Source organism: Haemorhous mexicanus, chromosome 6 (assembly GCF_027477595.1).
Source record: "Haemorhous mexicanus isolate bHaeMex1 chromosome 6, bHaeMex1.pri, whole genome shotgun sequence".
Taxonomy (NCBI): Eukaryota; Metazoa; Chordata; class Aves; order Passeriformes; family Fringillidae; genus Haemorhous; species Haemorhous mexicanus.
Window position 1 is genome coordinate 19,286,054 of NC_082346.1, and position 14,445 is coordinate 19,300,498.

Below are 14,445 nucleotides of genomic sequence, written 5' to 3' on the forward strand. Positions count from 1 at the left end.
CCTGGCATTATGAAGATAACTATGTGGAATAGATATTACTTTCTCAATATCAATGTTACTTAATAGAAGACTTCAATTTGAACATTTAGTTCTTGCTATAGTATAATTTTGTGGATATGTTTCTACCTCAAAATTTGGTCATTGTAATTAATTAACAGCAAGAATAATATAGCAGTGTAATCCAGGAGTAGAAGGAAACTGTTGATTTTGGTATTAAACACAATTAGGAAAGGTTCCAAAGAATGGTTATAAATAGTTTAAACACTCCCTCAAACTAAATTTCTTATGTGCTCACTGATTTAAGAAATGGCAGCATCTGTCTTTCATGTTTTTAGAAGTTGGTCTTGAACTGCAGGGGTTTTTTTGCAAGGAAATTAGAAGATTCTCCAGGATGCAGTGATTAATAAACTCTATTAATTTTCCCCAGGATCGCCATGGTAAAACAGAGGAGACTGAGTTTGTAAGAAATGCTGTACTTATTTCTACATCCTTAAGTATTCTTTTGCCACTAAAGCTGCCAGGTGAATTGGTGGCTCCAAGGGAAGTCAATAGTTTCAAGTAAAATTATATACTGTTAACTGAATTATTTGCCTTTCAGGTAATTTTTAGTCACTTACAGAGATTTTTGAGTTATTTTAAAGATTATTCATGCATACCTGAAGCAGTAGTTGTGGGCTGACTTGTGGAAAATGTAAATGGGGTTGTTGTAAAAATGCCGCATTTAAAGATGCTTCTGCTTATTGTTCCATTGACATCGCATGTTGCACTGATACACCATCCAGTTCCATCTGTGGTGTTGTAGATGAGTTCACCATATTTATAGCTATTCCCTTCATAAATGCAGTTGCAGGCTGTAATTCAGAAGTTTATTGTCAGTTCAGGCATCTATGAAAAGATGGTATCCAATAGTTCTTTTTCCAAATAATTTTTCTTAGCTTTCTTACCTTTATCATCGAACTTGCAGTGTAAACCTTCTGATGTGCACTCACTGAAACAGAAAGGATAAAAACCTCTATATTTTGTGATTGTGATGTAATTTTATTAGTCATCTTTCTGACAGATACTGGCATCAAAAGGCAAGGCACTTTGTGTTTTGGCTCCTTTTTGGCCTTATTTTCCAAAATCTTTCTTTATATTAAACCCAAACATATAAACAGAAGGGAAGTTAAATATTATGCAAAGTTGTAGGTAGAAGTCTTGAGGAAGACTTTCTTTTTTTCCTTCGTATCACTTTCCTTGCATTTGCAATATTTTTGTACTAAAATAGAAGGCTAAAAGGATGAGTCTGTATGCTCAAATGATGCAAGTATGTTACAAAATCCTTGGAAGCAGGCCACTAATAAATATCTTTACACACGGCACACTATTTTTCCTGCCACAGGAATGGGAAATAAAGATAGCCTAGTCATAAAGGACTTCTTGTTCTTGATGTATCTTAATGCTGAGGATTTACGATATAATCAGAAATAAATTCATTAAAACATAAAATAACATAAAACCTTCTTATTAATATAGTAGGAAAACTGGCATTAGATTGTAAGGCATTATTTCATCACAGGTAGCATGAACTGATCTTGCACGTAACAGGAACATACAACTTCCCCCTGGAGTTTTGATTTTTTTTTCCTTGTATATGATGAGGTTGGTATGTTAAGTCTTACCATATATTACATTCATCTCGCTTATATATCTTTCCATCTTCGTCATCATAACAGTCACAGAGACTAACACACTTCATCTGATCCTCATTAAAATATGGCTTGTCTGGTGGGCAGTTAGGGTAGCAGCCTGAAAGTGGAAAAGGGAAGAATGAGATACAGTCAGCAAAGGTTTTATTTGCACCAAATGCATTTTCAGGTCTTGTTTTTAATAGTCATCATGTTTTTACTTTATGTTTTGGAATAGCTCTAGGAAGAAATGCAGAGTTACTAGCATCAGCAGCACCCATCCATAAGAACTTGGTCCTAGAGCTGACCTTACTCCAGTTTCCATACTCTGCCTCCATTCATGCAGATGTAATGATACTAGAGCAAATTCAATTGTACAAATGCAGCTGATGGAGGAAATATACTTCATCAAAGACAATTTAAAATATAGCAGTATGTACCCACTAGGAGGTACTTGCAGCTATTTTTACCTTCTAAACCTGACAGGTCATTGAGGCATTTTCCACTTGGGTTCTTACAGGTCTTCATACAGGAAGCACCACAAGGCTTATAGTGCCATTCACATTCTCCTTGCTGATTGTAGTAATCACAGAACAGTGCTGAGGAGAAACAGAAAGTTGAACATATTCAGGGGAAAGAAAAAAAAAAAAGAGCAAATAGCTTAAGCATGAAAAATTGACACAGTGAGATATTAATGCACATATGTAAGATACTGTACACTTAGCTACACTTTCATAAGTGTTTATGACATAAGACTTACGACAAATTGTTGGGCTTCTCCAGGCTATGCAGACACCAACTTCACTACATGCTTGAGCATAGGCAGCTACAGCTGTACAGAAGCAATCACAGTCTCCTCCAGTGTCACAGGCACAAGCATCTGTCACACATGCTTGGTAATATTTTGCTGGTTCAACCTGTTATTAAACAGAAATATAATACTATGCATCCTGCCTTCTGAGTGATTTCTTACCTTTGCTAGAGTAATTTTCTTACAATTATAGTATCCCAGAGGAAAGGCCTACATTGGTAATTTCTTCTTCTTTTGTTAGACACTGTAAGACACCTGAGGTGATGCCAAATGATACATCCAAATCATGTATTGCCATATTTTTAGAAACCTAGACTTGTATCCTGGTGTAAGATTAGATTAATTAAAAAAAAAATATTAGGCAACTGCACAGTTACCTGACAACATTGGTTATGTACTTGGTGTCAGGTGTCAGGTAAAGGCTATGCTGATACTTCATTCCTGTGTTATTATTTCATTGAGCTTGCCTTCTCTACCTGGTATATGAGAATTTTTATTCAAGTCAGGCTGCAAGGAAATTCATAATAATTATGAAATTATTATTATTTTGTAGTTATTTTTCTTTTTTAAATGTCTTTTTCTTACAAGTAGGAACTATAAATCTGTCCCATTGAGGGCGATTCAGGCTGGAGTTTTCCTGGCACAATTTGAAGTGAAACATATTAATAAACAAGGCATGCATGTTAAAACCTATGAGAACAGCACCTTCAACAACCCACAGACTTAGTTTTCCCACAGTAAATGTCTGCCCTGGTAATACCTGAGAGTGACAGGCAGCAAAGACATTGCTGTTGATGATGCTACACTGCTTCTCTGACCAGGACTTCCGATAAGGGTTGGTAGAACACGGGTCCTTGACACTGGCAGCATCAGGGCATGTAGAGGATACCTTCCAGCTGTTTCCAAACTCTAGGACATTCTCTACTACAGATTGACTCCTCGTAGTAAAGTCATTGACGCTGTTGCCATCATAATTTCCACAGAGACCACAGACCTGGCCCTGCAAAAGGATGTAAATGAAAGAGTAATGGATGTGAGAAAACTTGAAACAAAATCTGAGACTGAAAGAATACTTGAAATCCATCTCATAGAATAGTGGCATTCCATTCTATCAGTCCATCTTCATACTCTGGAATAGAGAAACAGAATATGAGCACTAGGGCTAGAAGGATACTGTTCTCAGCGTTTTTCTTTTAAATATGAACAATAAAATCATCTTTGTCGCCATAACCTTCTGTCTTTGAGGTATATTTTTAACAAGGAAGTGAGGACTCAGAGCTGATTTAAGCTTTTCATTTAAGCCTTGTTTTATACAATAGCTATACATATAAAACCAACCTTCTAACTATTAAGTATTACCAGTACAGCCACCTAATCTAATAATTGAGTCTCCACCATTAAGTCTGCTCACAGGTATATAAAGAAATTACATTTTCCTTGTGCATCCAGAAATATCCCTCATTCCCAATGTATGGATCTGTACAATTGTGAGAGGCTACAATACATGTTTTTTCTCTAATCTAAGCACACTTCCCATATTACCACTATTTTTAAAAAATGCCAGCGAGTGATGCAGGGAAAGAACCTATGGTACGGAAAGGAGTTTGTTCTAAGTCATGCTTAGTTTAAATACCTAACTTAAATGTCATTGTGGTATGCAGTAAGATAGAAATTTCTGTATTTACTACAGTTTTTAGTGCTTATATATTATAAGCTAAGAGAAGTATGAAAATTTGAATTAATTTTCCTTATCATCTGTGTAGCTATATGCTTGCCAAATACTTGGTGGCATAAAAGAGGCTTTCACTCATTATACACTTCCTTGTTCTTGAAGTGTGATAATTTGTGTGTCACTGAGAACTGGAAACAATGGATTATTTTCAAGATCAAGGCCATGCAGCTGATTTATACACAGGTAGTTATGTAATTTTAAGAAGTCTGATAACCTGTAACAAGGTTCAGTTTGTAATTTCAACAAAGTCAAGGTTCAGTTTGTAATTTCAACAAGGTCAAGTTCAAAATAGTGTTTTGCCAACTCAAGTTCTGTCAGGCCAAATAGACAGCAGAAGCTGCCTTCCAAGCTCGGAACAGCAGCAGGATGCTGACGTGGCATCCTGAGGTACCAGAGGAATGGAAAGCAATGTGGGACGAACGGCAGGAATGCTAGAGACCATCACTATTTGGGATCCTGGCAGGGTCTCGACAAGATTCACACCCAGTCAAACCCGGACAGTAAATTGCCATTGAACTGCTAGTTCCGCACCTTGAAACCAGGGCTGAGTTTGATGAAGATGCTGGTTTTCTTGTCCCACATGAGGATCAGTCCACTTTTGGTCTCAATTACCAGGTACATCCCCATAGAGCGGACTGTGTATGGCACCTCATCATCCTGTCCTCTCTTTATGACACTGACACGCTCTTCACTAAGGATCAGTTCATAGCTCTGAAGCAGGAGGAAAAGGTAAGGAGAAATGAGCTCAGTAGCTGCAGCTGTGCCCTCAAACATGCTTTTTCTGCTTTTAAGGGTACTGTGAATATTTATATCATGAAAACAAAGAATCAAAATGCAATAAATCAAAGCAATCTAATTCAAATCTCAGGTTCCTGGAAGTGTGGTAACAGATATTTTAAATAGCATAGGTTAAAAAAGTGTCATCTGACTGTCATGGAGGAACTACATTGCATACAATAAAAGAATCTACTGACACAATAGGCTAAATTTCTGCCTTTAGACCCTTACTTTTCCCAAGGATGATTTAAGATAGTGTGGGAAGTAGAAAAACCTAGAAAGGTAGAAAGATCTACCAAATAGTTCACTTGAATCTGATGTAAACCTAATTTAATAGTTGAATTGCTTTTTAAAATATTTTCCAAATTCTTTGAAGCAATAGAAATCTAAGCTTCTCCTAAGCCTTAGCAGGTACAAACCAAATCTGCTCTATATGCAAAACCTTCTTACCTCTAAGAAAACTTTGATGGACTTTGAGCAAGTTGTCCCAGTGTTGCCACAGGGAACATTTTCAGTGGCAACACTGAAGGTCCCATTGACTGTGCCACTTTTCCCACAGTGGTCCTGGGTAGAGAATAACATTTAAAAGTATATTATTTTTATAGATACGATCAAGATTAACCATTTGCTACTGCCAGCTATCAGTACCTGGACTAGTGTGTATTCACAGTTTCCATTGAAGCTGAAACTTTTGTCATCAAAGGTATTATAATGACCATCTCCATAAACAGCACAAGTGCCCAGACATTGATCTTTGGTACATTCCCACTTCCTATTCTTGCATACACTAGGATAAAAAAAGAATTAAATATTTTAACAATAAAACAACTTACTCTTTTGTATAGATATATCTGAATGATCAGTGTTTGTTAGGCAACCCATCCCTGCCAAATGCTGTATTTTTTCTGGAAATAAAACACTCTCTTACACTTTTCATGTAAAGAATTAAAGAAATTTCTGTTCTACTACCTGAATATCTTAGCTGCAAAACTAGATACTTAATGAACCCTGTAGTCCTAAAGGTTTCCTCCAATTCTGTGCTTTGGCCACCTGACAGATATCAGAAGGCAACCTTCTCATACTGTGTAATCCACAATGAAAAGATCTAAAATCCATCAACTGATTAGATTTGCAATCCAAATCTTTCTTTGCTCTTTTACTATAAAAGGTCTTTAGAAAGGCAAATGATGGAACCAGGAATGCTACTTCTGCAGATATACTTACCAGGTGTTACAGTCGAAGCTGATCTTTTCCCCAGGCTGATACATGGCTTCATTGTGAATACATGGACATTCCTCTTCAGGAATACAACCACCATTCCCATCTAACACAAGCCCATCTGGGCATATGCAGCCAGAAGTACATTGTGAGCTATACTGGAAAAGATAAAATAAAAACATAATTTTAGAGTGAAATGATCAAATTAGAAAAAGGAAGATTAAATTCTCATTAAAGGTGCCTTATATGGTCTTATTGCTTAAAGGGTAATAGAACAAAAAAGTTATTAGCCATAGATTTAATAAAATATAAATCTGTCAAAGAAAAATGTTCTATGTATACCAATCCTGATTGTTCTGCTGGAACCTGTGAAATTTAAAACACACTAGCTTTTGCACTTTGTAGTGGGTGATTTGCGACTGAATGGACTTTTAAAAGAAATACAAGTAATATTTTTTTCAGTTTGGCTGAGTTACATAGAAATCTACTTGTCTTATATGGTACTGACTCATGAAATGGCATGTGGCTACCAAGAACTTAAGTGGAGTAACATGATTAGATGCAGCATGGTATGAGAAAGAATCATTTCTCCTAGCCAATTTTTAGCCTTTCCTTCAGATGGCAAATAAGCAGTAGAGCCCTAGATTTCTCACTACTAGTTACTGTTACCTGCAGTAGCTGAAGAAAGGTAGACACTAATCTTAAAAATTAATTTGGATATTACTTATTATATTTTGATCCAAGGGTTCCATTGTTAATTCTTTATAACATCATTTTAGGGCTTTTGCTACAAGAATAATGTATCTGTGTTGTAGATTTGGAGCAGATCCAAAAATAATTACTTTAGCAGCAAGAGCACAGACAAAACCTGGAAGCACCATTTCACTGAGCCATGACATACTTACACACTGCATATCCAGAGTCTGGCAACTTTTTTGGCATTCTGCTCCAGGTGTTCCTGCCGTGTTGTTTTCACAGTCAAAGTAGACCATGGGAGATTCACAGACTAGAGGAAGGAAAGAAGTGGCACAGGGTTTATTCCACAGCTGTAGCCATTTAAACCATTTATAAGTTGTTTTCTTTTTTCAGTTCACAGACATTGTTGTCCCTATTCAACCTGCTGATTAGATTCACTGGATTCCCAAAAAAATCCCAGAAAATATATCAGAATAGAAGGTCTTTCTGTAAAAAGAGGTTTTATGATTAATCTAGTTCACTCTTGCCTTTTATAACTGTAGAACTATAACTAAGTGAGAAATGCTTCTATAAAAAATCCATTGAGAAGAATCAATTCTATGAACTATTTTGTGCAAGACCTGGTAAAGAGAAAAAAGTAAGTTGAAGATTATTTTTACCTGAAGTTGGATTTGATGCTCCAATGCAATTCAGTCTTCCCTCGACACAAGTGCTGTGAGAGAGGGAAAAACAATCTATTTTATGATCTCCTCTCAAACCAAATATTCACAGCTACTTATCCCTTGACAAGTTTCAGAATTTTCAAAGGAATTCCAAAAACCTGTTTTGCAGTCTCAGGAAAGAATTTCTCTCAATATCACTACATGTGCGGCTTTCATATGATATCCATTGTTGCTTAGCAGGAAAATTCATAGGTTTTGATGCATATATGTCATTGCTCATTACTTACATTCTCATAAGATCTCCTCTTGTTGCTATTGTTGTAATTTTGAAAGATTATGGGATTAAATAAAAAATGCACAGAAGTACAATTGCCCTATCAATCTAGAAATATTACAGAGTCATAGAAACCTTTAGGATGGAAAAGACTCTTAAGATCCTCAAGTCCAACCATTAACCCACCACTGCCAAGTCCACCACTAAACCATGTCCCTAAGTGCCATATCTCCATGGCTTTTAAATAATTGCCGGGATAGTGACTCAACCACTTCCCTGGGCAACCTGTTCCAGAGCTTGACAACCATTTCAGTACAGAAATTTTTATTAACATCCAATCAAAACATCCCCTGGTGCAACTTGAGGCCATTTCTTTCCATCCTGTCATTTGGTACTTGGGAGAAGACGCTGACCCACACCTCACCACAACCTCCTTTCAGGCAGTTTTAGAGAGTGTGAGTGTGTATCTTCACTGAGACTCCTTTTCTCCAGGTTAAACCACCTCAGGTCCCTCAGGTGTTCTTCATAATACTTGTGCTCCAGACCAGCCCTGCTGCCCTTCTCTGAACACACTCCAGCATCAAAATGCCTTCCTTGTTGTGAGAGACTCAAAACCGAACACAGGAGTCGAGGTGCAGCCTCACCAGGACCAAATAAAGGGGCACAATCACTTCCCTAATGTCAAAGGCTTACAAAAGTCCAGGCAGACAACATCCACAGCCTTTCCCTCATCCACTAAGCAGGTCACCTTGTCATAGAAGAAGATCAGGTTGGTCAAGTAGAAGCTGCCTTTCCCAAACCCATGCTGGCTGGGCCTGATCCCCTGTTTGCCCTGTACGTGCCACTCAAGACAATCTGCTCTGTGTCCTTCCCTGGCACCAAGGTCAGGCTGACAGGGCTGTAGCTCACCAGATCCTTCTTCTGGCCCACATTGTAAATGGGCATTTGCTGACCTCCAGTCAACCATGACCTACAAGGTTAACCAGACTGCTGACAAATGATTTAAAGTGCCTCTGTGAACATTTCCACCAGCTCCCTCAGTGCCCTTGGGTGGACCCCATCTGGCCCCATATGTGTGTAAATGGTGTAACAAGTCATTAACCACATCACTTTTCACTGTGGTGGCTCCATTCTGCTCTCTCTCTCCCCACCCTGCAGCTCTGGGGAATATGTACCAGGGGAATAAAGTCAAAAGAACTTAAAGTTGAAGAAATTGTAGAGAGAGCATTCTTTTGAAATTCAGGGTGAAACCATCCTACATACTCCAGACTTTAATGAGAAAATACACGTCATTTGAATGTTTTAAAAAAGATTACTTACCATACACGCCCATTTTCATGGACCACTTCTCCAAATTGTATAGGAGATCCTTTGTAGTAGCAGGGGCATTCATTAGCAGGCACACATTTGCCACTGTCATCCATGTAAGTTCCATTTACGCAGGTGCAGCCGTCAACTGGGATGAACTTAATGTTGCATGTGACATCAGGCTCACTCAGAGAGCGGCAGGTGGGTTGGCAGGAAGAGATGGTATAGCTGTAGCTCAGGGATTTGGGACATGAGGTGGTGTATTTTGCTTGAGAGAGGAAAATAAAATAGATTGTTAATTCCAGACAGTAAACTCTCATGTGAAAAAAGAAAAATCATAGGCAGTAGAAATAACATGTAAACAATATACCTTTGCTTATGTTGCAATATTCTGAATAATTTGAGAGTTTGATCTGAAAAGCTGTTGTACATGTGGAGTAAATGATGTGTGCAAAGAAGAAAAGATTTTTTCAAATGGAAGTTCAGAAGGAAACCTCCATTTGGTGCTGCCATTCATTGCCAAGATGCCTAAACTTCTGGAGGAATGAGACAAGATATCTTCCTGAATGTCATCTGGCATGCTGAAAACAGACAAACTGGGTCAGCAGAACCCAGCATGCAGCTTCAAAGACATGAATTTGCAAGTGTTCTGGTCAGTATTCATAGTACTGTTATCCTAATACAACACATTATCTCTGCAAGAAACAGATGGAGGCGCTCCCATAAAAACAGTCCCTTTCAAAATCAAACCACATCTCCCTTCTATTCATATTCACTCTTGCCAGGAATGGATTGATTCTAAGGGGACAGCAGAGAATTACTTCCAGGAGTGCACTTAACAAAACCCCTTCCTCATCACTTACTGATTTGTCTAGAAATGAATAGAAAATTATCTCTGATCAGCAATTTTTATTGATGTGTGTTCTTAGGAAATGTGGAGAGTACTTACTGCAGACATCAGTCCTCCATCCCTGCAGCTGGATTCCTTTTGCAGCACAAGCTCTCACATAGGCAGACAGAGCTGCACACAGACAGTCCTCACTATTTTCACAGTTACACGTGTCAAACATGCAGTTCTAAGAATGGAGTGAAAAATAAGGTCTCAGCACTGGTAATATTGTCAGTCTTAAAAAAAAATTATTGAACATTATCTTTCCAGTCTTATTCCTTAATCCTTCTTCAGATATGCTCACTTATAGACAACAGTAACACAGCTTTATCACTTTCTAGTCTTTGTCTAAGGTTCCTGGCAGGGGAAAATGCAGGTAATGAAAATTCAGTCAATTACTGCAATTATAATTAGGAAATAGTGGTCTTAAATTCTGTTATACATTTTGCAGCTTCTTGGTCCTCTGAGCCTTTTTAGTGGATATGCTGCACAATAGCATCCAAAGCTCTCTTCACAATGGGCAGTCCAGACACCTCATTTCACCAGGGTCAACACCTGGTGAGAAGAGTGGTTTGCAACACGTTGATAGCAGAGTGATGGTAATTAGGTAATGGTCTTTCTGTTCCAAGCAGTTATTAATGAGATGCCAGGCTGATAAGGTAACAATTGACTGATACTCAAACAAGCATTTGACATGCCTTTAAATACACTATCTGGCTTATGTGCAAAACCATCCGGGAGTAAATATCTGCCTTTTCATCGGCAAACAAGTCAGGATCTTGAAGCCAAGACTGACAACCGAAATAAAGTAATGTTACAACACAAAGAGAAACACAGGTTGAAAGAAGGAAGTACTGCAGCACAGCAATGGGGAGACAGGCATTGCCTAAGACATGTCTGGAACAGCTCCTATTTCTATTGTTTCCAAAGGGAAAGGCAGTGGGATAAAGTACCGTGTGGTAAACAGCGGGATTCACTGCATAGTGACAAGCAGCAAAAGGTCCTGTGCTGTTAGTGAGCAGTCCACACCAATGCTGGGCGTATTTTTCTGTGAAATGAAGAAACAATAAAAACGCACATTACTCTTTGTACTTCATTAGTCACAAACCCATGCTTGCCCTGGCCTGTGCAGACAGTTCTGACATTCCATTAAATCTCTTCTTCTCCTGTCTTTTTTTTTCTCTGTTCACTCAGCTTGTGGGTCATGGCTCCTAAAACCAAAGAAGGGGACTTGCTGAAGGAGATGAATTAAAGGTTTCCAAAGATGCTCCTGTAATCCACTTCTCTGACACCAAGCTGTCAGCTTGGACATCTACTCTATTTTCGGTGACCTTGCAGTTTGCTTCACTTATGCTTCTGTCACTCTTTTTTTACATTGTTAGTTATCTTCAGTGCATTCATTCTGAATATCTGTTTCTGATTTCAGATGTAACTTTTTATCAAATATTTAAGTCTTTATTTTTTTATCTTTGCTTTCCAACAGATGTGTTTTCCTTAGAGATGAGCAAAAAGAAAAAAACAAACCAGAAGAAATTCTAAGCAGCACTCACCATTATCAATGCTGAGTGCACAAGGATTCTCAAAACTCTGCTGGATATTAGGGCATGAAGCCTGAGTTTTCCATGTATTAGCAAATGCTGATGCTGTTCCTTCAATTATTCCACTTATGACCTCGAAGTCATCAGTTTGGATGTTATTGAAATTTCCACAGAGACCTGTTGAAGAGCAGTGAAAAGTTTATACTGCTCTGACTACGAAAAAGACATTGGTCAAGGTGTCCTTTATTTCATTCACTCACCACAAGTCTGGTTTTTGAAAGAAGCATCCAGACGCACAAACACTTGCATCACGGGTGTGAACTGCACTTCAACCTGCACGCCAAAGCTTGTGTCCATGATCATGAAGAATGAGGAAGGTCTGAACATGGTGACATTAGCTACACATGAGAAACAAAACAGTCGCTTTCTGAGCAAGGCCAAATGCTGAAAACACAATACTGTTCTTTTTAAATTTCTATTGCTTTTTTTTTTTTTTTTTTGCAAATTCAGAAGTGAAATAAAGATCTGGAGGTCAGAGATACCACATGGAATCCTTCGTTACTGAAACAAAAATAAAATTGCTTTCTAAGCAAGTGTGAGCAGAGGGGTAGTAACAAAAAAAGAGGTAAAAGAGGTAAAGAGATGTCTTCTGCCTTCACTTTCGTGCAGTGAGAAGGAAGTAAATCTGAGAGCAATCAAATCAGGAGACTGTAAATTCTGCTTGCTACTGTTTAAACCCTTGCCTGTGCTTGTCCTGCAATTCTCTATGACACCAAACATCCCACTTTACTTCAAAAGCACTTGTGTCATTCACTGTTAGAGAAAAAACACTACCTGCTGACATGGGCAGCTGGGTATAGATGGAGTTCACAAACACACCGCCATCAGGTTTGACCTCCACGATCTGATAAGGAAGAGGAACAAAAGGCAATTCTGTGAATCTTAGAATGTTTTGGCTTGGGAGGGACTTTTAGAGGTCATCCAGTTCCAACCCCCTGCTGTGGGACACCTTCCACTAGGCCAGGTTGCTCAAAGCCCCATCCAACCTGCTCGGAACACTTACAGGGATGGCACATCCACAGATTCTCTCAGCAACCAGTCCCAGCGTTTCACCACCCTCGTGGTAAAGAATTTCTTCCCAATATCTAATCTAAACCTGCCCTCTTTCAGTTTGAAGCCATTCCCCCTTGTCATATGATCTTGTGCCCTAGGAAAAAGTCCCTCTCCAGCTTTCTTGTAGGTCCATTTTAGGGACAAAAAGGCTCTCATTTTAGGGACTAAAGTCTCTGCAGAGCTTTCCCTTGTCCAGACTGGAGAACCCCAACTCTCTCAAATCTTTCCTGATAGGAGAGGTGCTCCTATATGTTCATCTGTGGCCTCCTCGGGACCTGTTCCCTCAGGTCCATGTTCTTCTTATGCTGGGGAGCCCAGAGCTGGATGCAGAACTCCAGAGGGGTCTTCCCAGGGAAAGGTGGAGAGGAAGGATCTCCTCCCTCACCCTGCTGGCCACACTGCTTTGGATGTAGCCCAGGCTGGCCTTCTGGGCTGCCAACCACGTGTGAAAAACAACTATAGTCCAAAGAGAAATAATGAGGAGGACCCCAGTGATATTAATTTACTAGTATTCAATTAAAACATAGATCTTTGTGATTTCACCTCCCCCTTATTTCTACTTTGTACACTTTACTAATTTTCCCTGACAGAAAATAATTACTTTTAAAGGGACTTTCTTGGCTTTTTTAGGGGATAACATCACCTTGTTTTCTTTGAACACATCTTAGTGATTAATTACATCACTAACTGTAGTAATCATAACTATTAACCTTGAAGCTCATGGTCTTTTCCCATCTAATTGGCAGAGAAAATAGCTTTTTTCTGCTCTGTGAGTACAATGTGTTTCTTAATGAAATTCCACAAAGCCAAATTTATGGCTGATCTGATTTCCATAACAAAATCCACTTCTTTTCCCTTCATTAAAAATATCCTCTACTCATCATACATTTGCTGAAAACCTGACAAAGAAATGCAGCTCCCTGACTGATTAAGCCCTAGTTTCTTTTCTCCCGTATCTTTATGGTGCTTATTTTGCATTCTTACAGTTTGTCCTTTATTCATGTTGAGTGTCACTGACTTCAGGCAGGTCTCAGTGTCGGTCAGGCCACACTTGCGTAGTTCTGCCAGGATGGTAAATTTTTCATCTTTACAGTCCTGAAAAAAAAGGTCAAGTTATTTCACACAGGGCTAATTACAGAAGTTTTCCCAATAAAATTTTTCTCTAGATTCTGAAAAGGTATTTCTTTTTCTGGAGAAGATACAGACTGTAGCAAATTCCAGAGCTTCTTTGGCTAAAGATTCAATTTTTCCCTGCTTGAATTATTAGGAACAAGAAATGTAGAATCTGGATTTCATTGATTGCATCCATACGGATGTCTAGATGGAGATCCATATTCATATTTGGTAGTTTTATTTGTGACAGATTCTAATGTTTTATTCAATTCCATTGTAACTTTCATCTTTCTGTAGCTGGTATCAATGCTAGACAAAAAAATTTCTGATAAAATATGTTTTAGGTGAACAGTAACATAGAACATTTTATTTCCATTTACTGGATGGTGCAGATGGGGAAAAAGGAAAGTAAACAACAAACAGAAAAAGCCCCTAAAAGATCAAAACATTTCACCTACACATGTCTGTAATTAAATATTTTAATTACAATTAATTTCCAAATTTTCTATTTCTTTTGAGTTATTTTTAAATGTTTAAAAACATTTAAAAGCTAAGTAAAATGCATCAATTAACCTGAAGTGTTTTTCTGTATTTAAACTCCATGAAAAGGAAAAAAAGGCTGTTTTATAATCTTTATTTTTAAGAAC

General features: G+C 38.2%; 1 protein-coding gene across 1 annotated transcript in view; it reads right to left on the reverse strand.

Moving 5' to 3' along the window:
- LOC132328387 (mucin-5B-like) overlaps window positions 1-14,445 on the reverse strand; it is a 37,006-nt gene that overhangs the window by 16,443 nt on the left and 6,118 nt on the right. Inside the window, exons 10-28 of the mRNA XM_059848206.1 lie at window positions 13,670-13,780; window positions 12,407-12,476; window positions 11,833-11,970; window positions 11,585-11,749; window positions 10,988-11,082; window positions 10,095-10,221; window positions 9,158-9,413; window positions 7,561-7,613; window positions 7,111-7,211; window positions 6,212-6,363; window positions 5,636-5,774; window positions 5,438-5,551; window positions 4,742-4,921; window positions 3,239-3,478; window positions 2,428-2,584; window positions 2,138-2,266; window positions 1,662-1,788; window positions 945-988; window positions 657-851 (exon numbers count right to left, since the gene is read on the reverse strand). Coding sequence (XP_059704189.1) covers window positions 657-851; window positions 945-988; window positions 1,662-1,788; window positions 2,138-2,266; window positions 2,428-2,584; window positions 3,239-3,478; window positions 4,742-4,921; window positions 5,438-5,551; window positions 5,636-5,774; window positions 6,212-6,363; window positions 7,111-7,211; window positions 7,561-7,613; window positions 9,158-9,413; window positions 10,095-10,221; window positions 10,988-11,082; window positions 11,585-11,749; window positions 11,833-11,970; window positions 12,407-12,476; window positions 13,670-13,780 — 2,593 coding nt within the window. The remainder of the gene's footprint in view (window positions 1-656; window positions 852-944; window positions 989-1,661; window positions 1,789-2,137; window positions 2,267-2,427; window positions 2,585-3,238; window positions 3,479-4,741; window positions 4,922-5,437; window positions 5,552-5,635; window positions 5,775-6,211; window positions 6,364-7,110; window positions 7,212-7,560; window positions 7,614-9,157; window positions 9,414-10,094; window positions 10,222-10,987; window positions 11,083-11,584; window positions 11,750-11,832; window positions 11,971-12,406; window positions 12,477-13,669; window positions 13,781-14,445) is intronic.